Here is a 24,716-nt window from a genome sequence, read left to right on the forward strand (position 1 = left end):
CTATACCACTTATCTTGAGTTGGAGCTGTAAATCCTCTGTTTCAAATCCGAAGCTGGCTACCATCTTGGGTTCAAATGAAGAATATCCATGAGACAGATGGTCTAGTGTACACTGCTAATCCATGCCTAAAACTTAGATATCCCTTTGCTTTTTACAGGCAGGAGATCTTAATAACATTTTTGTGTAATCACCAGAACATACCCACTGGTGTAGATAATAATCTGTCCTAGAGGTCAATTATCTAAAGAGTTTTGGCATCTTGAAGAATTTTACTTAAATTCCTTAATGAGTGAAGTCAAGTATGATACCTGGCTGTTACCAGATGTCTCAGAGTAGGAGCACGTGTGTGGACAGCTTGTGCAGAGCTGATGGCACAGCAACATGTTCAAAGCCAGGGTTCCACACCTACATTTAGAAGAAATGCACTGTGCCAGAAGACCCAACTTCCCTCTGCTCAGGACAAAGGGTGTCCAAGTGACAAGATCAGGTGCAGATGTTGACAATGGTATTTGAAATTAGATGAGATTAATTCTGCCCAGAAATCCCACATATCTTCTGCATAAGTTATCTAACCATAAACATTACTCGTCACCATTTCATGTTCCACCTGCAGGTTTGTACTAGCTGAACCCACTGTTAATCCACCATCTTTTTTTCCCCTCCATAAAAAGGCATATGCTACCAGGTCAAGTAATGCTTCCTTTTCAAATGTTTAATATTTGCACCTGACAAAAATGCTATGGGGATGCTTTATCTATTGCTCAGGAAGACATTTTTGTTGTGACTGTTTCTATCACAATACCTAGCTTTTAAATCTGCAGCTTAGCACTTGTCCTTACTACTTGTTTGTTCACTGTCCTTCACTAAACTCCCTGCTTGTTATTCCTGCAGTTCTCCAAAGGAACTTCAGCTTTTTGGCCTTACTGTGGCCCTTTGTAGTCTCATAACCTGTAGCTATACCAAGAGACTGAGGCTGAAATGAGCCAGTGTCAACAAGATTTTATTGTTTTGAATATAGACTGATGCTGTTACTTATATTGGACTTTGCACAGAGATAAATCAAGTATGTGATACCCATTTATCAGTTTTTTATCTTTTGACATCAAAACATTTGTAACTAAGAAAATGAGGGATAACAAGACTTTTGGTTACAGCAGGAAAAAAAAGTATTTCCTATGTCTGTAATTCAAGGCTTCTCTGCATTTCCAGTATCCCCCCTTCTATCCAAGAATGACACCAATACCTAAGGTAAGTCAGATTACACAAATATAATTTAACTATCAGATTCTAACAAACACAAATCAGAACAACAACAAAACTAATACACATAAACTTTCACTTTATGGACTTCTTCATCTTCACATTCTCTTTGCTTATTGTAATAATAGAATGTGTTGTCCCTTCTTTGGAGCTTCTTAACAAATCCAGTTTCTGGCCAATATTCCACCTATGAATAGAATACAAAGGATATATATTCATCTGAACATGCACACATTAAATGATGTTTGTGCATTATATGGCAAAGAATATGGGGTATAATGCCATGGGAAAACCTCATTTGCATCTAAACCTTGCTTTGCTATTCATGTGCTTAGCTTTTAAAAAGATTCAGAGTAAGATGTAAGAAACCAGGACTCTTGTCTAATAAAAATAATTATGTGATCAGAAAAGTCTAGAAATAAGGTTCTAAGAATATTTGATAGACTAAGGTAACTTAAAAAGTGGAGTAGTCAAAGCTTTAAAAATACCTTGTTTAGGAATAAAATATTGATGCTATTCAGTTATTCAGTAAACTGAGAAACTGAAAGATTTCACTTCTGTAAGACTGACACACACTTAAGGGTTTTCTTTTGGATCCTTCTGACCATTAAAAAATGTGCTTTTCATTAGCAGTCTCAAAAAAATCAACTGACCTATGAGTATCATAGTCTCAAAGACAGCAGGATCAGTCCTGCAGCATCATGCTGCTGTTCAGTATTCCACAATGTAAAGCTTTAAAGGCTTGAGCATGTGAATGCTCACCAGCTTTACGGGTCCAGTAGTAGATGTCAAATCAAAGTATTCTCTAATCAGAAAGTCCCAGAAGTGGCAGTTTCATCATTTATATTCCATGCTGATTTTGGCTGGGATGGAGTTAATTTTTTTCATGTTTTGGAACTGTGCTGGAAGCAGTGTTGATAATGCAGAGATGTTTTCCTTATTGCTGACCAGTGCTCACACAGAGTCAGGGCCTTTTTTGCTTCACACACCACCCCATCAGCAAGTAGGCTGGGGGTGCACAAGGAGGTTGGAGGGGACACAGCTGGGACAGCTGACCCCAAGTGACTAATGGGCTACTATACCATATGACATCATGCCCAGCAGTAGAAAAGCTTGGCAGGGGGAAGAAGGAAGGGAGGAAGTTCAGAATGATCACTTGGGATGTCCCCAAGTCACCATTATATGTGATGGAGCCCTGCTTTCCTGGAGATGGCTGAACACCGGCTGGCCTGAACACCTGTGACTTAGTGAGTGAATTCCTTGTTTTGCTTTGCTTGTGTGTGAAGCTTTTGCTTTATCTATTAAATTGTCTGTTTCTCAACCCAACCTCACTTTTACGCTTCTGATTCTTTCCCACTCAGGGGAGTGAGCAAGAGGTTGTGTGGGGCTTAGTTGCTGGCTGGGGTTAAGCCACAACAGTCCTTTTTGGCACCCAACATGGGGCTCAAAGCATTCAAGGTAACTACAGGCTTGACTGGAATGTGCCAGATCAAATTTATAGCTGTTACTGCTGGCTAGCTATCAATTGGCAGGTTCCCGTGCTTGCCATGGGGCTTCCTCACCTCAGTGCAAATTGCAGTCTGCTGCTCATTAGTGGCTGCTTTTTGCTTTCACTGCTTGCTGAACTGCTGCAGTGCTTATCATCCTACTCTGCTGCGCCTGGGGACACTGGTAATAGCAATGAAGGGCTGGCAGATGGCCAGAGCATCACTGCTGTTTCTGTGCTGCTGTGCTGGGCAGGCTGGAACTCCAGTGTGAACTCGAGTTGAAGGGACTGTGACCTGTGGATGAGTCCATGTGGGAGTGGGACACCCCAAAGCGTCTGTGGCTGTGGATAAGTCCACACCAGAGCAGGTACTGTGGCCCCATACTAGCAACTATGAAGAAAACTAATTCTATCCCAGCCAAAATCAGCACACCTTCTTACTTGAGACATAGCTGAGTTACTTGTATTCTCTGTCTAAACATAAAAGCTTTAATATCCATTCCACCTACATTATAATTGCATGATTAAAACCAACTACATTATGGAAACATAATGTGGAGGAAAAAAGACATTTCAAAATGTGTAAATTGAAAAAGAACCACTGCCAGATCTTGGCAAGACTCAATAGAATGCATGTTCATTTTACACTGAGCAACCAGTGTTCTCTAACTTTTATCAGGGTTTAATTGTTTATGGTTATGCCCTGTCATAAATATTAAACAAATTGATCCTACCACACTGATTATGGGATTTCCTTTTGCACAGTTACATGAATTCACAACACAGCCTTTACAGGGTTATCTGAGCCCATGCAAAAAAAAATAAATAAACAGCATCTCATTATGTACATCAATGTTTTGCCATATTTTCAGTTAACTGGATGAGGAGTGACTTTCTTAGGAACATTCTGCACTTCTGTGCACAGGAGATTAAAATATTTTAAAAGTGGATATTTCATACTATATATGCTGCTTTGGAAGATAAGTCACAGAGATCTTATAAAGATAATATGTTGTTTGCTGTATTAACCACTTGGTTGCTATTTTGAATCTCAGGTAGGCACTGAATATCTGGCTTATTAGCTCATTTGATGTGCCAGGGAGCATCAACCATCATAGCCAACATTGCCATCACTGCCATCAACATCAAGGACTTGGTCCTTGACATTCTCAGTTGAAAAATGCCTGTCACAACTGCCTTTAACAGAATTGGCATCAAATATTTGTATCATGGATAGTTTCAATAGAAGCCAAGTTTTGAGTGTGCATGAGGTCTGATTATGCTACCACTCAATTAACCTGTAAAACTGAAGTGGGAAGCAATGACATAGCACTGGCTTCCTGGACAATGAAGGAGTTTCCCAGCAGGTCTATTGGCAGAGCAATGGGAAAATTTCACAAAGAACTGAGTTTGGCAAATTCCTTTTCTCAAAACCAAACTATTCTTTAAGATAGCAGCTACATCTAATCAAAGAAAACTAGTATGTTTCTTAATGTATAAGAGAAAGGGAACAAAATCACAGGCTGGGCAATGTTTCTGTTACAGTTCTGTGAAATAAGTTATTCTGCACAGTTAATAACAGCCCAAGAATCCAAGTCATACCTGGGAGAAAAAGCTGTACAGGAACTAGCCTAAATGAAAGGAAACAAGGGGCACCTTGATTTTTATGTAATTGTTTAACAAGAGACAGAAGTTTAAAGTAATAACCCTTGCTGAGTTCTGAATCTTACCATGTCCACTTGTTTTACTTGTTTATATTCAACCTCATCTCTGTATCCAGCTAGCTGAAATCTGTATAAGTTCTCTACATCATCTGACCATTTTTGGGCATAATGTACAGATTTTGGTTTGATGTCACCTTTAGCCATGACTTCAGAAACTTCAGACTTTTTCCTGAAATTAATTTTTAAAAATGAAATAGAGACAACAGAAGCAAGTGATTTTGTTAAGGACATCTTGAAATGGGTAGAACAAAATTGAAAAATAAAGGAATTACAGACAGTACCATATTAGCTTTCCATCAAAGTCTGAAGCTGAAAAAGAAAAATGTTATAAGCAGTTGGGAATCAAATTAAATGTACTACTTGATCTCAAACCCCAACTCACCTATGCTTCTGTATCTAGGAAACTATTAAAATTGCATTTTTCCCACCTTGACTTAACAGTGCTGCCTAAAATTTATGTGTGCATGTTGGCTCATTTAAAAATAAATTAAAATACAGTAATAATTTTAATTTCACATTTGTGCAGTCACTGCCCCCTTGGAACAGGTGGCTTGTCAGATTTTTCTTTCTTCCTACTGAAGGAACAACCAAACTGGAGACCACAAAATGAGGAGCTGGGCTGTTAGTGAAGGACAGCAAACACTCAGGGTGGGAGAGGAGGGGAAAGGAGAAATGGACTGCCCATGGCCACAGTGGAGGTAACAAAGAAGAGGTCTGAAGAATTAAAGTGGATGGGATAAAGAAGCAGGGCACACAAGCTGCCAAAATTCATCCTATTCTACCCTTGCCCCATCAAAATCTGCACTGACTGACTGCCACTGACTTCCTCCTCACACAGAATCCATCTGTTCAATCTGCTGAGAATCTAAACAGGTTAATCGACTGCTACACCTGAACAGAGCAGAACTAGGACAAGACGAAACTCAAACTGAAAAGTAAAAAAAGATAATAAAATAAACAATTAAAAAAATTGCAAAGCAGGGGAAACTCACCAGGGATGGATTTGAGCTATATTAAAAAAAAAAATAATAAAAAAATCATTTGACTTCTACCTTATTTCTGAATTTTACTGCATTTGCTTTCTTGAGTGTATCTTCTTGTGCTACTAATATAGAACTTTCTGATGATTCTGCAAGCAAAACACACAGAACACTATCCTGTCTAGAAGATATGGTCAGAAATTAGTCTTTTCCTGGTTTTGTAATGTCACCAAGCTTCAGCTTCATCATTAGGAAGGTATCTCCAAAGAAGGAGAAAAAGCTTCTGGATCTTGTAGTGAGAGGATGAACACAATCTCAGCCCCTGTGGGTAGTAACTGCTTCCAAATCCAGCACACAGACCAAAATTTTCTTCCTTCCTAAGTTCCTGTATCAACTGAGAGCTTGAAAAGTTGAAGGCTGATGTCTTAACAAATGCACAAATTCCCTCAGTCTGTTAGAAAGGCAAAAAAGGAAAAAACATCTCAACTACAGCATACAAATCTGTAGGAAAATGATATCAAGAATTATTGTTTTCCTAATGCAGAAATAGCAGAAGCTTGCATGTCCCTCATCTAACTGTATGAGAGCCATTAGCACACAAAGAAAGGGTCTTTCATCTCTTATTGCATGCACTTTATTAAGGATCAATAAAAATATGGTCAAGGGCTATTTTCTGGCAATGCTAAACTATTTCTTGCAATTCAGCACTCCAAACATGCTCTTACCATGCAGCATTTTGGAACTGAAGACAGCCATTAACTAATAAAAAAGTAATTTCCCCACTCAGTATAAGGTGTCACATACAAAGTAAGGTAAGTATGCAACCTTATTCTAAAGCTTTAGTGTAGTCTTTGGGATCTCTATCTCAACATCTTTTTTCCTCCCTTGCTGCAAAGGGCTCCTTTGTAGCCACTACAGAATTTTTCACACCCTGAATATGCTCATGGGTGTTGTAAATCTGGGACTTTATACAGTCAATATTATTAGCAATAATATTAGATCTTAATAAATGCTAAACTAAAATTAATTTAAGTGATTTATTATAATTTATATGTTACTAGTCTTAAGTACTTCTTTACAGGTTGTACTGAATTCATCTGATGAAGGTGCTTCTTCAAGACATGTAGGTATGTGTGGCACTTCCTGAGTTCAGATGTCCTGCTCCAAAAAAATGCATCACAAGGTCATCCATCTGAAGTACCAGCTTGGTGACTTCAAATAACAAAAGCGTCATCCTGATATTTTTAGGCTGCTATTTAAGCCCTTTAAAAATTGTTCTCTTTGTCTATTGTTGTGTATTTCAGTTCCAGGCATAGAGCTGGTTTCATTGTACCAAAGCACAAGATGAGCTGTACTACAGCCAGCTGCAATTCAGGGAAGAGATAAAAGACAGAAGAGAGATACAGGCAAAAGAAGGAACGTGAGAGAATATTGGTAAGAAAATATTCAGCCTAATACTAACACTTTTCATAGGAAGGGAACTGTTGAACAGTGAAGTGGGCTTTGCTAAGACAGCAACATTTGCCTGCTCTTAATTTAGTGGAATTGGTGAGATTTCATAGACCTCTGTTTTGGCTTTAGAAAAACAGGTTTTAAACATCAATCATTGCACAATTTCTATGGAATCCTAACTAGCCTGGGCTCGCATAGGAGTTCCCTTAATGCTTATACAGGTTGTAAGGGTGTGTAGGAGGAGAGTGTGTCTGCTCCTTTAAAGGCATCTGGTCAAGGACCTTCAATTCAACAAGAAAGGGATAATAAGAAAGGGAGGAAGCCATAAAATGAGAACATATGGGGACAGAAACTTGAACAGTGAACTAGGAGGGAGGTGGTGATAAGAACCAAACCTGATCAGTCACACTAATTGATGGGAGCATGTGGGAGTCTGAAAATGTTTATTCCAGCAAGGTTATCTGGTAAGGACCTTGTGAATTGGGAAACTAAGGGGAAAAAAGGGGAAACCAGAAAGAAAATATACAGACACAAACCTGACAAAACAAACATAGAGACCATGATAAGAAATAAACCTCACCACTCACACTAACACATAGGCTACTGAGCTACTACAGGCACCACTTCCAGGAAGACCAACTGTAAAAGAGGGACCCTCCCCTGACTTGGAGGGGTGCAGGAATCAGAGCTATACAGACCCGTGAGGGATGTGCAGGGGAAGGGGAGCAGAGAGGGACAAGGATGGGAATAGACAGAGAGGAGCATGAAAGAGCCTGGCCTTGTATAAAACAGGGCCAGACTGAGCTCTGCACCTGATCATCAGTCTGTCCTACCTTTTTGTATCTTCTTATTACATCTTTTCTTAACTATCTCTCTGCATCATCTCACTCTCCATCCCGTGTCTGTGTGTGCTGCAAGGACTAACTGGCAACTGCTGGTGAGACCTGTGCATGTGAGTGAAAACTGGTACCATCTCTGGAGTTAGACAGGTGGTATGGGCACCCCTGGCCTGTGGTGTCAGCTGCTGGAGCAAACAGGGGTCTTTAACTTCCAGCCACTGGAGCAGGAATAGTGTGTGCCCCAAAATATCAGCTCCTGGGTGGAGGCTGGCATGACAGAGGGGTTCCCACCCAGTGGTTGGAACAGGACTTTGGGTCACAGCCTGCGTGCCTGGGGCCAGCTGTTAGGGAGGAGGGGCCAGTGTCTGTATCTTCTCAAATCTGGGTATGTGTGGTGTGTACCCATATTCACTAGCAAAATTTTAGCTGGACTAGCTGCTGAGCAGGGGGACCTCGGGCCCAGGCCAGGGCATCAGACACAGGGAGGTGCCTTGCTGGTACACCCAAGGGGACTTGTGAATGTGGAGCACCTGAGGGACAAGTGTTATCAACGGGTGTTTGCTACTGAGCATCAAGCTGGAGTAGCGGGATCCACGAAGCAGGAGCCTGGGATCTGTGCACGGGTGCTGGGCAGACATGAGATGTACTGCTCAAGGGATCCACAAAACTGCACGTGCTTGTGAGCCCAGAGGGTGGCATGTGTGTGCCTGCAACAAGTGAACTTTTACTGCTACCAGAGGAGGAGAGGGACTTGTTTATGTTCGACGAGTCCTGTATGTAGGTGCTGTTGAACACCTCATCTGTGGCAGTCCGTGTGGCCAGCCGTGTCTGTGTTACGTGCTCAGCTTTGTCACTCGTTGGGACTGCAAACTGGAAAGCAGCAGCCGCATCCCTCAGCCCGGGCAGAGACCCACCAGGCCGGGCTCCAGGGGCCAGAGTGGCTGGAAGAGGCGGCAGCACTTCTTAGATGACACTTCTTGTGTTAAACAAGCCAGCATTCACAGAATATATTTGGGATCCTGGAAGACTCAGGAAGAGCTTTCCAATTACTTCCAGACTCTACATGGGAGCTTCCTGGATTCACCAAAGCGTTCAGAAAGACGTCTAGGCCCTCGCCTGAGTCACCGCGTTGAGGCAACCCCACCCTGCTCCCACCGCCATAGCCACGACCCGACCGCCCAGCCCTTAGACGACCCACCTCGGCGAAAGGGTCGCAAAACGTGGCCTCCTCCCAGCTCGGCCGGCGCGGCGCGGAGCGGCCACCGGAGCGCGGCGGCGGCGATGGCGGCGCTGCCTGACAGGACCAACCGCCGCCAACGGCCGGCGTTGCTAGGCAACCGCCCCCCCGGCGCCCCTTTAAGGAGCCGTTCCCGCCTTTCCCCCCTCCCCGCGTCTGATAGGCCGGCGGGAGGCAGGGCCGGCTGGCGATTGGCTGAGGGCCCGGGAGGCGGGGCCTCGGGGGGGCGGGGTGGGAGGGGCGCGCGGGGGCGGAAGCGCCGCGTTGCTGGCCGCCATGAGCCGGTTCGGGGGTCGCGTGCGCGAGTACCCCGGGGTGTCCATCGACCGCTTCGACCGCGGCAACCTGCGGGCGCGCGCCTACTTCCTGTCGCACTGCCACAAGGGTGAGCCCGCCCGTCCCCATGGCAACCGAACCCCCCCATTCTTCTCCCCCCCCCCCCCCCCTCCTCTCCCCGGCCCCGAGTGACGGCCCTGCCCTGTCTCCCCAGATCACATGAAGGGGCTGCGGGCGCCCGCCATGAAGAGGAGGCTGGAGGGCAGGTAGGGGCTGCTGAGGGGCTGCTGAGGGGGAGAGGGGGCGGCCCGGCCCGGCCCGGCTCTGCTGGGGCTGCCCCGGTGCGGCCCCCGCGGCTGTTTGCCCGGCCCGGCCGCAGCACGCAGGGCCAGGGGCGCTGAGGAGGGGGCGGCTGGTTTGAGAGCAAAGCGTGAGGAAAACAGGGTGAGGAAACTGCTGTGGATCATAGAGTCACAGACTGGTTGGGATTGGAAGGGACCTACCTGAAAGATCATCTCGTTCCAACCCCCCTGCCGTGGGCAGGGACACCTCCCGCTGGACCGGGTTGCTCAGAGCCCCATCCAACCCTTGAAACAGCACCAGGGAGGAGGCACTCGCAGCTTCCCTGCGCAGCCTGTGCCAGTGTCTCAGCACCCTTACAGGAAAGAATTTCTCCCTGATGTCCCATCTAAATCTACCCACTTCCAGTTTGAAGCCATTACCCCATGACATGTCGCTGTAGGCCCTGTAAAAAGTCTGTCCCCTTTTTCCATAGAGTCCTCCTTGAAGTCCCGGAAGGTTTCCCTGGAGCCTTCTCCAGGCTGAACAACCCCAGCTCTCTCAGCTTGCCTTTATAGGAGAGGTGTTGCAATCCTCAGATCATCTTTGTGGCTTCCTCTGGGCTTTACTCCAACAGCTCCATGTCTATCTTGTACTGGGGACCCCAGACCACAGTGCTCCAGGTGGGGTTCCACCAGACTGGAGTAGAGGAGCAGATTCCTTCCCTTGACCTGCTGGCCATGCTTCTTGTGATGTAGCCCTGGAAGCAGTTGGCTTTCTGGGCAGCAAGTGCATGTCATGTCCAGCTTTTCACTCACCAGTACCCCTGAGTCCTCTGCTCCCAGTCCCTTCAACCCACAGTCTAAGTTGGTATTGCAGATTGCCCCATCTCAAGTGCATGTGGCTTGTTGAACTTCATGAGGTGTATGAACTTCACAAGGATCCTTGTTGCTGGTATTCCCTCAGAGTGTGTTGGTGCCTGGAGATAGTGCTGGGCTGTGCTGTGGAGGAGGGCAGCTGCACTAAAAGGTGTATGAGCAACCAGGTAGCTGGCAGTTTCAGGGAGACAGTTATTCCCTCTGTGGTCAGGGCTTTGTCTGGAGTACTGAGTCCAGCCCTGGGCTCTCCCGGGCAAAAAGCAATGTTGGTATTTTGGACCAGGACCGCAAAGCTGGTCTGGGGCTGGAGCACGTGATGTATGAGAAGCAGCTGAGAGCTGAATGTCTTCATCCTCAAGAGTAGGACACAACTGTGTACCACTGTTTGCAGGTAGCAGTAGGTAAGATGGAGCCAGACTTCTTGCAGGTGCATCACAAAAGGGCAAGGGACACCTTTTCTTTTTCATCATGCGGGGGGTCAGACAGGGGAATGGGCTGGGAGAGGCTGTGGGCCATACACTATTAAAGTAGATATTGCATCTCCTCAAATGTGATCAGAGCATCTCTCTTTGCTTGTCAGGTCTCAGTGCACTCTGCAAAAGCTAGAGCTTTATAGGAAGTACTCTGTGGTCTGCTGAATGCTGACTGTCCCAGATGCCCATTCCAGGGAAAGCATGCAAATCTGAAACAGACCTTGGTGGGTATGGAAGCAACAAAGATCTGTGTACATGTGACCACAAACCACACACTTTATTTCTGCCCAAAAAAATATGAAGTCACAGGCCCACATGGGTTAGTCTTTGGGTTTGCTGTGTTGAGGAAAATGTATCTGAACAAGGTGGAGTGATTCATTTGGATGCCACTGCAGGCTGGCGCAAAAGTGCTCCTGCAGGCTGACTGCTCTGTAGGTCTCTTCAGATAAGAGAGAAGTCTGAGCAGATGTTTTGATGTAGCAGGTGCCAGGTGCTGATGTGTCGTTAGATTGTTCCCTGCCTCTGCTTTGAAACACACTCATCTGTTTTTTTGTCTCCTCACAGCTTGAAAGTTAAATTATATTGCTCACCAGTAACTAAGGAACTGCTGCTGACTAGCTGGAAATACAAGTTTTGGGAGAATCACATTGTAAGTTTTAGTTTATTTTTCAATTATCAGTTTCCAAACAGTATTCTAGGGAAGATGGAGTTTTCCCTCCTCAGTAATGTCTTAAGTGTTGGTGTTGATGCAGTGTTTCAGGGCTTAAGTACCTGCCTCCTGTGCCTTTCCTTGCTGCTTGCTCTGTGGGATTGGTTTATTGTTGTTTATGTTTGATCTTATTTTTCCCTCCACAAAATTTATCCTTTTCTCTTTACTTCAGCTTTAAACATCCTCCATCTGTACATTGGTCATTTGTATCACTCCTTCATTTCCTTGCCTGCTCATGTCTCTTTGCTCCTGTCCTTATTTCATTTCCCTTTTGTGCCATTTAAAGTCTTATATTGCTTGGAGTATGTATAATCTTTGGATATATCATTTTCCTTTAGCTTTTTGGAATATGGACTATCTCTAACATGAAAGAACTTCCTTAATTTACTTGATTTCCACTGTTTAGTGTCAAAATTCCAGGGATCAGTGGTCATGTACATGCATGACTTGTAGTTACTTATTTCCTTCCCTTTGCAGGTGTGAGCTTTGAGATTGCACGTTTCTTTTTACATCTTACTGTGTGTATGTACATAATCAAATAGTGTAAGGATGTTACAATCTCCTGTCCCAGTCAAGGACAGGAGAGTTTTCTAGTCAAGTCAAAGGTCAAGAAGAACTTCAGACAAGGTGAAATTCGTTTCCTTGGGGGAGTTAAAGCTCAAGAGTTTCTTTGAATAGCTTGTAAGTGTGAGTCATATCCAAAGAAGCTCATGTGGGTGGGACCTGGGAGGTAACTCTGGGTAAGAGAAAAAGGAGAAGTAGGGGACTTCTCTGTTCAATGTCCTAGTTTAATTGTGAAGCTGAGGGAGCAAATAACTAGCTTTATATGAAGCCTTGAGAAACGGAAAGATTTAGTGATTTGGAGCATGAGCGTGATCCAGGCTCTGTAAAAAAAGACTGAACACCCCTTAGGCATGTTTGATATGTGAAGGAGCACAATCTGTGTAGGTAACAGTGTTTCTAAGCCTGTCAACTTCTTGGACTAGCAGAAATAAAATGAGGTGGGTTTGTGGTGGCTATTTTGTTGGTGTGGGTTGTTGGTTTTTAAAAATTTTTTGTTTCTAAGCTTGTGTGTGTTTGCTTCCAGTATCCATTGAAGTTTAACCTAGGAGAAGAGGTTGCTTGCAGGGAGATGTCTGTAAGCTGTTAGGAGTCTGTAAAAGGAAAGTAGGCAGTGCTGGTCCTTACATCCCTGTTTAGGAAAATCTTAATCTGAGAAGAGATACCAGAAGTACTCCTGGTACTAAGATGAAGCACAATTGCACAAATCAACACAATTTAAAACATGCATAGATGTTTGCAGCTGCAGCTCCCAGGAGTGACTGCTGGGAATGGCATGAGCTGCACAGGCCTTAAATCCCATAACAGCCATTGGGTGTCTTGTTCACAAGCTTTTGTCTTACAATAAATAAGCTTTCTACTTGTAGCATGACTTGGAAATGAATTAACAGCTGATTTGATATCCACCAGACTGAAAAAAGCAATCAAAATGTCAGCTTCCAGACAAATATTTTTATGATTATCAGTCTTGTACTTACAGCATAAGAGGCTCTTTGAATCTGCTGCTGGCTTCAACCTTTAAACTATTAAATATGAGGGGAGAACAGTGCTGGAGATATTATCACTTATGGATATAAAGCTAAACTGTGGCTGTCAGTGAAGAATTCTTCAGATTCTTAGATCTAAAACTTGACAATTGTTTCACTGCAGTAGGAAATTAGAGAATTACTGAGAAAAGTGAGCATGCAGAATTTAGATCAGCCTCTTCAACTTGTTCTGCTTCAGAAATTGTAAATGAAAAAATTAGTATTCATGTTTAAAAAATCAGCTCTTTCTAGTTTCTTGAATTCTGAATATAAAATAGCTTTTGACACACATATCTCTATTTTGAAGCAACCTCTGAGTTTGATTGGTGTTGTGGTTTCTGGTGGAGAAGCCCAGTGTTAGCAGCTTTGTGTGAGTACCAGCTGAATGGATCTCAGGAAGCTGCCCAGAAATACGTGTCAAGATGTCTTGTGAATTCATCTAATGCTGTGAAACCCAAGGTGCTGAGGAGACTGCTCAGCTGAGAAGCTGGAGGTTATACCTGGAGGAGGTGGAGGAGAATAATGACAGGAGGCTTCCCTTTCACTTTGGCTTTCTTGGGCAGGAGAATTATATACGAATATTATCTGAAATTAAAAATAAACAACAGGAGGATGGGAGAGGAGCCTGCATAGCAATGCTAAGCTTGCAGGTGGCCACAGAGCATGTGTGTTGCAGGACTCCTTTGGTAGAGGATATGGCAAAACGGGATTAAGTGTGTTCTGGAGATTAATCACCTCTAAATGAACACAGAAATGTGTCCTGCATGTGATTTGTGGGTTCTGCTTCTGGTAATAGGGAACAGTGAGGAGAAGGGCTGCAGCACAGAGGTCTGTCCTAGCAAAATCCTCTCCTGTCTTCTGGAGCTGGGATGTCTTGGGCTTTGCAGTCATCCAAAAATAAGGCTAGTGGTCCAGGCAGAGAAGCCAGAGCTGTTGCTGTTTAGAAGTCCAATATGTTCTAACTTTTCTAAGCATGCACACCTTGATTGAGGTATCTCCATTTCAACTTTCAGAAAACTTCTTTTCCTCTGGAAATGGAAATTCATTACTTAATTGTAGGAAAACGAGCTCAATTTTACAGGCTTAGCATGAGCCATAGTGGGTGCTGAAGATGTCTACCAAATGAATACTTGACCATAAGCATCACACTAAATGTTCAGTAAACCTTTTAATACATTTATTGATTTTGTTACAGGTTGCATTGGAAGTTGAAACTCCAACTCAGATTTCTTTATTAGATGAAACAACTGGTGAGGTAAGTAACAAAAATAAAATAAAATTAATATATTTGTAACAGGCACTAATACTGTTTAAATGAGCATGGGAAGCAGATCTTGCCTGTAACATCCCAAGTGGACAAGCTATTTTTAAAATGTATGTTCCCCTTTCTCTCCAAGATGTGCAGCCACATGAATTATTCCCTGCTTTGTCCTTATTATCATAGTGTTTATTTGGTGATGTCTTTCCAGGGTATTAGTGATCTCCAGCTTACCTACCTCTCTTGTGATTTCTTTCACTTTGTGTTTCATGGTGTATTTTAATGAGTTTTAGGTGCAGGACTTAAAAGTCTGGTAGAGCATCTCCAGGCAAAGTGTAACCCAAGATATTTCTCTTACGCTTGTTCATGAAGAACCAAGGAAGTAGAACATTCTTCTGGATGAGGGGCTTTCTTGAACACCAAACAATATTCAGTCATCTCTTCTGGCATGAAAGGATGGTCATTGCTCTTCAGGGCTCTTTGGAATGGGAAGAGACTTTCTCTTTGTTCAAAAGCAGTGTTAAATGTTGCAAGAGGCTGTGGGGAGTAACACATTGCTTTCACTGTGTCAATGAAAGTACTGGTAGTACGTAGTAAAAGTGTGAAAGTAATGCTAACCTATCTCTTCTAGAAAGAAGATCTAGAGGTCACACTTCTACCAGCTGGTCACTGTCCAGGATCAGTCATGTACGTCCTTTCCATACTCTAAATGTCTCTGCTGAGAAATTTGTTCTCTAGAGTTCTCACTAAGTACTGGGTTTTTTTTCAACTAGAGAAAGCTAGTGAATATAAAATTTGTCCTTGGAGATAATACTGTTGTGGCAGGGCTCACCAGCTTTGGTCAAGGTTGAAAAACCACTGTACTATTTGGGATCTCTCCAGACAGAAGTTGTTACTTTGGTGGAGCAGATTAGTTTTCCCCATGCCTATAAATAACAACTTTCTGGATTTCAGCTCTACTTAAAAATTACATACAAAACCCTAGTCAAAAATAAATCCTCCATTTCTGAAATATGACTTTAAAAAGAAGGTGCCCAGCTTCCTGGTACAAATGCCTAGTAGATTCCTTTGGCTGCCACAGACATCTGGGCTACTCTCACAGAACAAGTAAGGCTTTTGTCTTCAACTGTGACCAGCCCAGGCACAGGTTTCTTTCAGTCTGGATTATTTGGTGTAACTGAAATTACTAGAGAACCAAATGGAGCCCAGTATTTCCATTACATCATACAGTCCTGTAGGCGGCTTTGAGCAAGGTAACAAATTGACATCTGGTATTTAATGCTTTTTATTGTTGAGTGTGACCGTAGTGTTTCTACTTGTAGGTTTTTGTTTGAAGGTGAAAATGGCACTGTGCTGTATACAGGGGATTTCAGGCTTGCAAAAGGAGAAGCAGCCAGGATGGAGCTTTTGCATTCAGGGACTAGGTGAGGCTTCAGCTGCTCGTGGGGTTTAGAAAGAATGAAAGATCACACTGGTATGGACAATTCTGAAACAATGTACTCTTGTTCCTCATTTTTTATTCTGGACAGTCAGGCAATACTAAAGTTACAAGCCCCTTTTGACTTGGTCTTTGTAATAAAGAGGAAGAATTGCCTGCTTTTGAAGAGAGGAAGTGGAATGTCTTAGTTCTGTGATGAACTGCTCACTCTGGTATAACATCTCTCTTTCAGAGTAAAAGACATCCAGAGTGTGTATTTGGACACCACTTTCTGTGATCCCAAATATTATCATATCCCAAGCCGGGTAAGTGTAAATAAGCTGTGAGAGGAAAGGTCCTAAAGCCACTAATTAATTAACACCTCCTTGTGGTTAATCTTGAAAGGCAATGCCATTTTGCATTACCAAGTCACAGCAAGTTGCAAGGATCTTGAAAGAGGATTCACGACATTTTCTAAACTTTTCAGGAGGAATGTTTAAGTGGGATCTTGGAGTTGGTGCGAAGCTGGACCTCACTGAGTCGCTATCACGTGGTGTGGCTGAATTGCAAAGCTGCTTATGGATATGAATATTTATTCATAAACCTCAGTGAGGAACTGGGATTCAGGGTAATGTTTCTGTAATTGTAGCTTTAGAACAGATCCTCAGGAATGAGTGTGGCCAGTCATCAGGCTGGAAACGGCTGTTCAGAGGACTGCTGTGTGTGAAAGATACTCATGCTTTTATTAACTTAAAAAACTACAGTTGTGCTCAAAATTAATTAACTAGTTGATTTTTGTCTGGAACATCTGGGCACTCCAGGGAGAAGTTAATCAATGGTTTTCAAGTTCAGTGTTTACCTCTCTCCCTTTTATCTCATGAATGATAAAAGCCTTCTCATTTACATATGCCATTGTTAGCAGATATAGTCTTACTTTCTTTGATGAATATTCATCCCTCCTCAGCATAGGAGCAATGTTCTGCTAGTTCTAGATATCCAAGCGACTTGGCAACACTTCCCCCATAATGATGGGTGGTAATCACAGAATCACAGAATCCTAGGGGTTGGACGGGACCTTGAAAGATCATCTAGTCCAACCCCCCCTGCCAGAGCAGGATCACCCAGAGCACATCACACAGGAACTTGTCCAGGCGGGTTTTGAATGTCTCCAGTGGAGACTCCACAACCTCTCTGGGCAGCCTGTTCCAGGGCTCTGTCACTCTCACAGTAAAGAAGTTCTTCCTGATATTCACATGGAACCTCCTATGCTGCAGTTTGCATCCATTACCCTTTGTCCTATTACTGGTCATCACTGAAAAGAGCCTGGCTCCATCCTCCCAACACTCACCCTTTACATATTTGTAAACTAATTTAGTAGTTGAAATGCCTACCAGCATTTGTTGAGAGCAGAACCATGTCTGCATAGTCCCTCCAGCTGCCGATTGGCAAACACATTGAGCTAACTAAGAGTAAACTCTGCTTTTCTCTAGGTGCATGTGAACAAACTTGATATGTTTAGAAACATGCCAGAAATCCTCTACCATGTCACTACAGATCGACACACTCAGATTCACGCCTGTCGACATCCTCGGGTGTGTACCGTCTCACAAAGCCTCTGCCAGCCTGGCTGGGAAACACTGGTTGTAGGTGCTGGTGGTTTGGTGCTGATGGTTTGGTCCTGTTGTGCTAATGAAGACTCAGGCCAAATGCTGGCTTGATGACAGTGGGAACTTCAGTTAGTGGGTGGACATTGTTAAAAAGAAAAAAGGGGAAAATGTCATAGTCAATGCTAGAGATAGTTTAATTGTATTTGAAACTTGAAAAGTACATTTTTAAATGAAGTAAGACAAGCAGTAGATCACATCAGTCAGGTATTATCCATGTAAATATATCAAAAGCAGCTCATCTAGTGTCTCCTGCAGCCACATGCTGTGCTTGTGGTGTGTGGCCTTCCCTTTCCAGGATGTCTGTCGAGCTGAAGGCTCCAAATTGGAAGAGTACAGGTAGAACTGGGGATGGTATGTTGGGGCATTGGTCTCTCTGATGGATTTCCTTTGTCAGCTGCACTGTGGAAGCACAATGCAAGAGCAAAGAGTGTTTCAAAGGAGTTGGAAGTGAGAGGAAAACTTGGTCTTGCTAGACACTACATGGCTGAATTTCTGGGGGGGGGGAAGGTCAGGATTGCACTTTATATTGTGTTTGACAGGATGATGAATGTTTTCGAGGGAACAGACTGCCCTGTGGGATGACTTGCCAAAATGGAACTCCCTTGCACATAATCAGCATCAAACCCTCCACTATGTGGTTTGGAGAAAGGAACAAGAAAACCAGTGTAATAGTGAGGTGAGCATTTGGGCCATGCAGAAACCTGTTGCTTCAGGTGCATATGTTGCCTGATGCTTCTACAACTGAACCTCAAAATGGACTTTTTAAAAACTAGACTATACTTGTCTCTATTGAAGGATGAGGAGCAGTTACTTACTTTTTTCCCTCTTTTTTTTTTTTTTTTTTTTTTTTTTTTTTAGGACTGGGGAGAGTACATACAGAGCTTGTTTCTCTTTCCACTCTTCATACAGTGAGGTTTGTGTACTTGTAGTACTGAGTATACATTGATTTAAAAAAAACAGCAAAGGGGTTTTTTTCATTATTTTGGAGTGGATGACATGACTTATCATAATTTAAAAAAATACCTTTTCAGTAATAAGACATAAGGGGATAGGAAGTTTTGGATCCTGAAGAAGAAGTTTGTTTTAATATAGCTGCAGAAGAACTTCTTAAGGGAGAGCAGGATTATGAGCCTATTTTTTTGTTCTCTCTTCTTGAAGTGTTGGTCACTGCTACAATTGTTTTGACTGCCTTTCTATTTTAGATTATTGCCTAACTATGAAATGCTTAAAGCGTGGCATTTTGGCTTTCAATACATTATCTGCTGTGACTCACTTTTGGGTGGGTTTGCCTTCTCCCTGCCCCCATGTTTAAACAGAATTTTCTCAAATTGTAGGTGCCCCTGTTGCTTCTCTTTCTGTGTTAAAGACTAAAATGAAATTTTAGCATCCTCACCACAATCACACACTTTCATTTAATATGACTCAATCCAGTTCTTAAAATAACTTATTTCCTAAGAAACTGAACTGAAGCTGGATCAGTGCTAACAATTAACCTGTCACAAAGCCTTGTATGTACAAAATGGAGATTATTCAGAGCCCTAGGAAGACAGTCCTATTTTTAAGATCCTGGTTAAGTTTTAATTTGTTCTGCCATGCAGAATTTTCAATGAAGGTGCTAGTGTAGTAGATACAACATGGCATCTTTGCTGGCATGACATGGGGGTAGGGTATTGTAGCAGACTCATATCTCCATTTGCAAAAATAAATGGGTCCTAGTGGTCTGTATAGATAGGAGTGTAATCTGAAAAATGGCAAGTGTTTTCAGTGCCTCAGTGCTCAGCACTGATAAAGCCTCAGCTAGAGTGGAGTGCCCCAAACTGGACACAATTCTTCAAGAAATTGACTGTCTGGAGAGGATCTAAAAGTCAACAGAGTAAGGCTTGGAAAAATGTGGTTTGTCATAATGGGCTTTTATTGTGAGCTGAAGGGAGACTTTAGGAAAAGTCTTTGAGGAAGTTAATAACTGAGCTGCACCACTAGGGACTTGGAGTCCAGTAAGAAAAATACAGCAGTAAAGACAGAGAAGCACTGATCACATTCCCTAGAAAAGGTATATCCAGCCTTCTCTTTCAGAGCTAGTGATGGTCTGTGTAGTAGTTGATAATTGCTGTGAGGTGGTTAGATGAGACTGAGTTCTCAGCATCCATTCAGATCTGTTTTCACCGCCATCCACTTTGGTCCATGGATTGTGTTTGTCTTTACATGAGAGAGCTGGTAGTACTTCTTGTGGGTGAACTTTAAATAGTGCTGTCCTCGAGTGAAATTATGAACTCTTGATGTAACTTGTTAAACTACTTCTAATTTTCTTCCATTTAGATTAAGGATTTTGTGAGCTATATCTGTCCTATGAATGTGTATCCCAATGTACTGCCACTGGGTGGGACAGAAGACAAAGTTATGGAAATGTAAGTAACAAGTGGCTGCTGAATGGAGCTGATTTCCTTGCTGTTCTAGTAAGGACAACTTCAGCCTCTCAAGCAAGCCACTGTCTTTTGCTGTAGTTGTCTCATAATTCAGATAGATATGTTTTTCTGCATTAGTCCTGCAAACTTCAGCTTTCTGAAGAGCAGTTGTCTGTTGTGTTAAGTCTGAGAGTTTGTGTTCCACACCCAGCTTATATCTGCATCTAGAGTCTTTTCTGCTGTTAAACGCTTTTTGGGTGGAATCTGAACACACGTTCATATCACGTTATCTGGTGACTCCTATTTCTATTTGTCATTGCTACTTCTTGGAAGTTTCTTTTGAAGAGAATTTCTCTGAGGACTTGAACCTCCTGCCCTCTGTGCAGCACCACTGAGGCCTGATCTCATGTGCTGCTACAGATGCTGGCTCTTAGGGAGCAGGAGAGCACCCATGTCCCTCAGCCTGAACAAAATGAGGACTTGTTTCTTTGTTCCTTTTTCTTTTCCTCCTCAGTAAGAAAGGAGATGCTTTGCAAGTATGGAATAAGCAAGGCACTAAAAGATCATTTCCAAATGGTGTACATGGTGTAAAGTAAATACATAGAAAGATTGTTGTCTACCTTTAAGCTGCTTAAGCTTACTAATGAATTGAGAACTTTTCCCTAAAGCTGCCTGTGCTTTAACCCTTTTGTGACAGTTCCTGTGAAAGGCACCAAGCAGTGCATTTAAGTAAAAAGAGAGGATCTGCCAAGTTCTAAATATTAATGGCTTTTCTCATTCACCTCAGTTTAAAGCCATTATGCAGGTCCTACAGGAGAAACATGGAACCCAGGTACAAGCCCTTAGGAACACTGAAGAGAGTCCACAAGAGAGACTCATCTGATACAGGTAAAGGTTCTGCTGGTGCTACTGTGCCTTAAAATGAAAGTCTGAGACTAAGCAGAGGTGCCAAAGGCCACGGTGTGCACCATAGTCTGTGTTTAGAGCAACAGCTGAAATATTAGTTAAGTGAACTTAGGTTTTAGGAGGGTGAGAGAGCATTAATTATGTAAAATTGCACTTGTTTGTGATCTTAAATGACACTTAATGCTTAACAGCCTTTTAAATTTCTGGAAGACTTCCATCCCACAGTCCTAGACCATCCCTGATAAAGCTGTTTCTCTAACAGAACTTTACTTTTATCACCTCTAATGTTGGGGAGGATGAAGTGCTGCACCAGTGGAATTGTTCCTCTTATCTCCCACTGCTTTTTAGCATCCAGTAGCTTTTTAAATTTTCAGTGGTAACGGGAAGCTATACATAGATAGCATCTGGAAAGCCACTTGGGACCTAGAAGACAACTTTGTGCCTGCTGCATTCTCTTTGGCTGTTTCTGAAGTGCCAAGTACTCTAGGGTGATGTAGTCCTGGCAAAACACATCTGAATATGTGTCTGCCAGGGCTACACTGACCTGCTCATTTGGAGGATGGCAACTGGCAGCTTGCCTGGTAAGGTGCTGTGCTGAACAAGGCAAAGGCTGTCAGTAACACCCATAAGTCTTCATCTGGGTTAAAGGACTTTTTCCACTCTTCATTCTAAACGAATTTTTATGAAAACTTTGCTCTCAACAGAATTTTATCAGAGATCTGAACTTTCTAAGTGTTGGTTTTGGGGTGGGCTTTTTTTATGCTCTTGACAGATGAAGATGACCTTTTTGATACAGAATCAGCTTCTGCAAGGTCTAAAATTCCAAAACAGCAGAGGGAAGAGAGCAGGCCCTCCAGCACAGGACAAGCTGAAAATGCTGAAGGACACATTAATGAGAGCAGAGAAAGTTACAAAGCAACCACAGCTTACACGTCCCTGAAGGTAGACTTCATGGACTGTGAGGAATCAAATGATGATGATGATGAAGATGATGATGAAGAATCTGAAAAAAATACAGTTCAAGTTCTTTCCCCTGAGCCAGATGCCACTTCCACATCAAATTTTAACGGAGGAACTAGTGACCAACAGGAATCAAATGACAACATCCCTCGCTGGGATGCATTTTTTAAGTGTAACAAACTAGAAGAAAGCTCTGAAAATGAGGACAACTTCCCATCTTCAGCAGATGCTGGTGGGTCCCAATCACTCTTCAGTGATTCAGATGGAGTAAGCGACTCAACACACATCTCCTCCCAAAATTCTTCTCAGTCAACTCACATCTCAGAGCAGGGGAGCCAGGGCTGGGATAGTCAAATGGACACAGTACTCATTACCTCCCAGGAGAGAAATGCCTTGGATGTGAGCTGCTTCAGCAAAGGTGGGAGCAGAACAGTTGTTTCTGCATTGCAGGAGACTGCCAAGGACAGTCAACCTGACAGCAGTAGGTGGAAGCCATTGGATCAAAACAGACTTTGTGCCCATGATGTTGTGTGTGACTTGAAAAGCAAAGACTGTGAGAAAGATGCAGAAACTGGCACTGGTGACATTCAGGATGTGCTGGTGGAAGTAAGTGACAACCCCAGGTCTCCTGATCCGGAACTGAGGAGAGACTCCCAGAGCTCCTCTGACTTTGAAATTCCCATGACTCCTGGTGCTGAAGCACCTAAGCCAGATAAGCTGTACTGTTTGTATCAGAAGCTAGCAGCAGGAGAATGCATACTCGGTGAAAAAAAGGGCTCCTAAAGACGGGTAGAACTGATGGACATCACAGTATACTGGAATGTTTATTAAACTCTGAATTCTTTTTAATGCCAAATACTGTCTGCAGCTATGCTAATTCATGCAGTTTCTTGCAGAAATATCTTCCTGTCAGTACTAGGGATTTGCAGCCTGTGTAACTTTATTGTTCCCTCCATGAAATACTGAAAAGGAAGGATTTCTAGGAGGGAATGTAAAAGCCTTCTGCCTCCTGAGATTCAGTTCTCCAGGACTGTAAGTAGACAAAAACCAGACCAGACAATATTAAGGGTAGAACACTAGATTTCATTTAGTGTTCTCTTCATTGTGAGCTCTACAAGTTTGCCTTTGATATCTATGTGATCTCAGGTTTTAAGAAAATACCAAATGGAGGAACACAACATCTTTCAGGGCCAACCATGCAAACAATGCAATAGTTGCACTTTAATGCTGAATTTCCACTGCTGTTATTTTTTTAAAAACAACTGTAGAGCAGATTAGAGTATTAATGAGAAGTTCTTATTTTTTAAAAAAAACAAAAAGCAAAAAAACCAAAATCAAAACGAAGAAAGAAATCACTCTTTTCAGGCAGTCTCTTTACACTGAGCAAGTGTTGTCATCAGATTTTTAACTCCCAAATGAGGCACCATTGCCTGTGGTTTAAATTTAACTCCTTGCAAACAACTTGTCATCAGCTCCTCCATGATTTTGTTTGGTCTGAATTGTTTTTCAGAACAGCTTAAAAATAAAGTCCTGTAGCATGTGGTTCCAGAGCCACCAGCAGTAGCCTGCTCTGAAGGTGAACTTGCAGCACCAGAAGCTAACCTGTTGCCCTGGACAGGTTATGTTTCTCAAGACTTGTTACCAAGTGTCACCTCCTCTGAAATGTTCTGTTGACTTCACTGAATTCAGATGTTTACATTTCTTTTTTTTTAAATAAAGACAATAGGGCTCTGATTGACATGTGGCTGAATAGGAGCCAACAGTGTGCTCAGGTGGCCAAGAAGGCAAATGGCATCCTGACCTGTACTAGAAATAGTGTGGGAAGGAGGACCAGCGAGGTGATCATCCCTCTGTACTCAGCATTGGTGAGGCCACAGAAAGGACATCAAGGTGCTGGAGCGTGTCCAAAGGGAGATGAAGCTGGTGATGAAGTCGGTGATGAAGTCTTGAGAACAAGTCTTAGGAGGAGTGGTTGAGGTAACCAGGGCTGTTTAGTCTGAAGAAAATGCGGCTGAGAGGAGACCTCATCACCCTCTACAACTACCTGAAAGGAGGTTGTGAAGAGGTAGGTGCTGGTCTCTTCTCACAAGTAACTGGTAATAGACCAAGAGGAAATGGCCTCAAGCTGTGCCAGGGGAGGTTTAGACTAGATATTAGGAAGAACTTTTTCACTGAAAGGGTTGTCAAACATTGGAACATGTTGCCCGGGGGGTGGTTGAGTCACCATCCCTGATGTGTGTGAAAGTCATCTAGTTGTGGAGCTTGAGGATATGGCTTTGTGCTGGACTTGGTAGGGTTAATAGTTGGACTTGATGATCTTGAAAGTCTTTTCCAGCCTAAGTGATTCTGAGATTCTGTAATAGATGCTCCACACACATGCGCTATAAACTCTTTTACCAAATTCTTAGATACTAAAGCAGAAAAGTAATTCACTGCAGTGCCTACAAAAATGCCTGAACAGCAGAATCAGTCATCCAAATATCCATGAGGTTTCCCATCCATATGGTCCCAAGTCCCAAAGAATTAAACAGATTTGTAGTGACAGCTCTCTGAGTGTGTCTTCCGTCTTTCTGCCATCTTTAGCAATATGTGACTATCAGACCAGCCCGGGTTCTGCTGTTTGGAACACTAATGGCGGGGAGGAAACGAAAGAAAAATTGCTGTAATCTATGGTTTTAAGGATATTCAAGTCTATGTGTTTCTCCACCATCCTTGGGATTTGTCAACATAATTTCTAAACCTGGTCAACTGTTGTGGGGTTTTTTTCAGCAAGCTTTGAGTGAGTGAAACTGCTGTTTTAACTACCTCTGCAAATAAAGTTATACAGATCAGAATTTCTCTGTTGCCTTGTTTCCTTAACTCTACTATGTATGGCAGTTCAGGGCTGCATTTACAGTGTGTTTAAATATACAGGAACTGTCTGCTT

The 24,716-nt window shown here is 42.9% G+C and overlaps 2 protein-coding genes across 8 annotated transcripts; one reads left to right on the forward strand and one right to left on the reverse strand.

Annotated features, from left to right (window-relative positions):
- Positions 1-1,001: 1,001 nt before the first annotated feature.
- MEIG1 (meiosis/spermiogenesis associated 1) lies at positions 1,002-8,960 on the reverse strand. The gene is made up of 3 exons (XM_051634557.1): positions 8,941-8,960; positions 4,478-4,640; positions 1,002-1,448 (listed from the first exon to the last, which is right to left on the reverse strand). Exons 2-3 carry the CDS (start codon positions 4,613-4,615, stop codon positions 1,320-1,322), a joined length of 267 nt encoding a protein of 88 aa, XP_051490517.1. The 5' UTR covers positions 4,616-4,640; positions 8,941-8,960; the 3' UTR covers positions 1,002-1,319.
- Positions 7,721-24,624, forward strand: DCLRE1C (DNA cross-link repair 1C). Of its 7 annotated transcripts, none has more exons than XM_051634524.1 (14): positions 7,721-7,855; positions 9,470-9,521; positions 11,450-11,534; positions 14,376-14,435; positions 15,070-15,125; positions 15,761-15,862; positions 16,109-16,181; positions 16,343-16,483; positions 17,346-17,447; positions 18,062-18,198; positions 18,381-18,435; positions 19,839-19,927; positions 20,712-20,812; positions 21,603-24,624. In XM_051634524.1, the coding sequence occupies exons 2-14, from the start codon at positions 9,475-9,477 to the stop codon at positions 22,571-22,573; spliced, it is 2,019 nt and encodes a 672-aa protein (XP_051490484.1). In that variant the 5' UTR covers positions 7,721-7,855; positions 9,470-9,474; the 3' UTR covers positions 22,574-24,624. The 7 variants fall into 7 exon arrangements, with proteins under 7 accessions (XP_051490484.1, XP_051490457.1, XP_051490460.1 ...); XM_051634497.1 differs by lacking the exon at positions 7,721-7,855 and adding an exon at positions 9,248-9,364; XM_051634500.1 differs by lacking the exon at positions 7,721-7,855 and adding an exon at positions 9,248-9,364 and having other exon boundaries at positions 21,627-24,624.
- Positions 24,625-24,716: the final 92 nt, after the last annotated feature.

Source organism: Apus apus, chromosome 1, assembly GCF_020740795.1.
Source record: "Apus apus isolate bApuApu2 chromosome 1, bApuApu2.pri.cur, whole genome shotgun sequence".
NCBI classification, from domain to species: Eukaryota; Metazoa; Chordata; class Aves; order Apodiformes; family Apodidae; genus Apus; species Apus apus.

What these genes read in the sequence shown, in the direction of transcription:
- DCLRE1C (XM_051634497.1), top strand. Translation starts at nt 9,256, where the DNA reads ATGAGCCGGTTCGGGGGTCGCGTGCGCGAGTACCCCGGGGTGTCCATC. An exon ending in AGTTTTGGGAGAATCACATT is followed by an intron (nt 11,535 to 14,375) that starts GTAAGTTTTAGT and finishes ATTTTGTTACAG; the next exon opens with GTTGCATTGGAAGTTGAAAC. An exon ending in ACGCCTGTCGACATCCTCGG is followed by an intron (nt 17,448 to 18,061) that starts GTGTGTACCGTC and finishes TGTGTTTGACAG; the next exon opens with GATGATGAATGTTTTCGAGG.
- MEIG1 (XM_051634557.1), bottom strand. Translation starts at nt 4,615, where the DNA reads ATGGCTAAAGGTGACATCAAACCAAAATCTGTACATTATGCCCAAAAA. An exon ending in AAGTAAAACAAGTGGACATG is followed by an intron (nt 1,449 to 4,477) that starts GTAAGATTCAGA and finishes TTCTATTCATAG; the next exon opens with GTGGAATATTGGCCAGAAAC.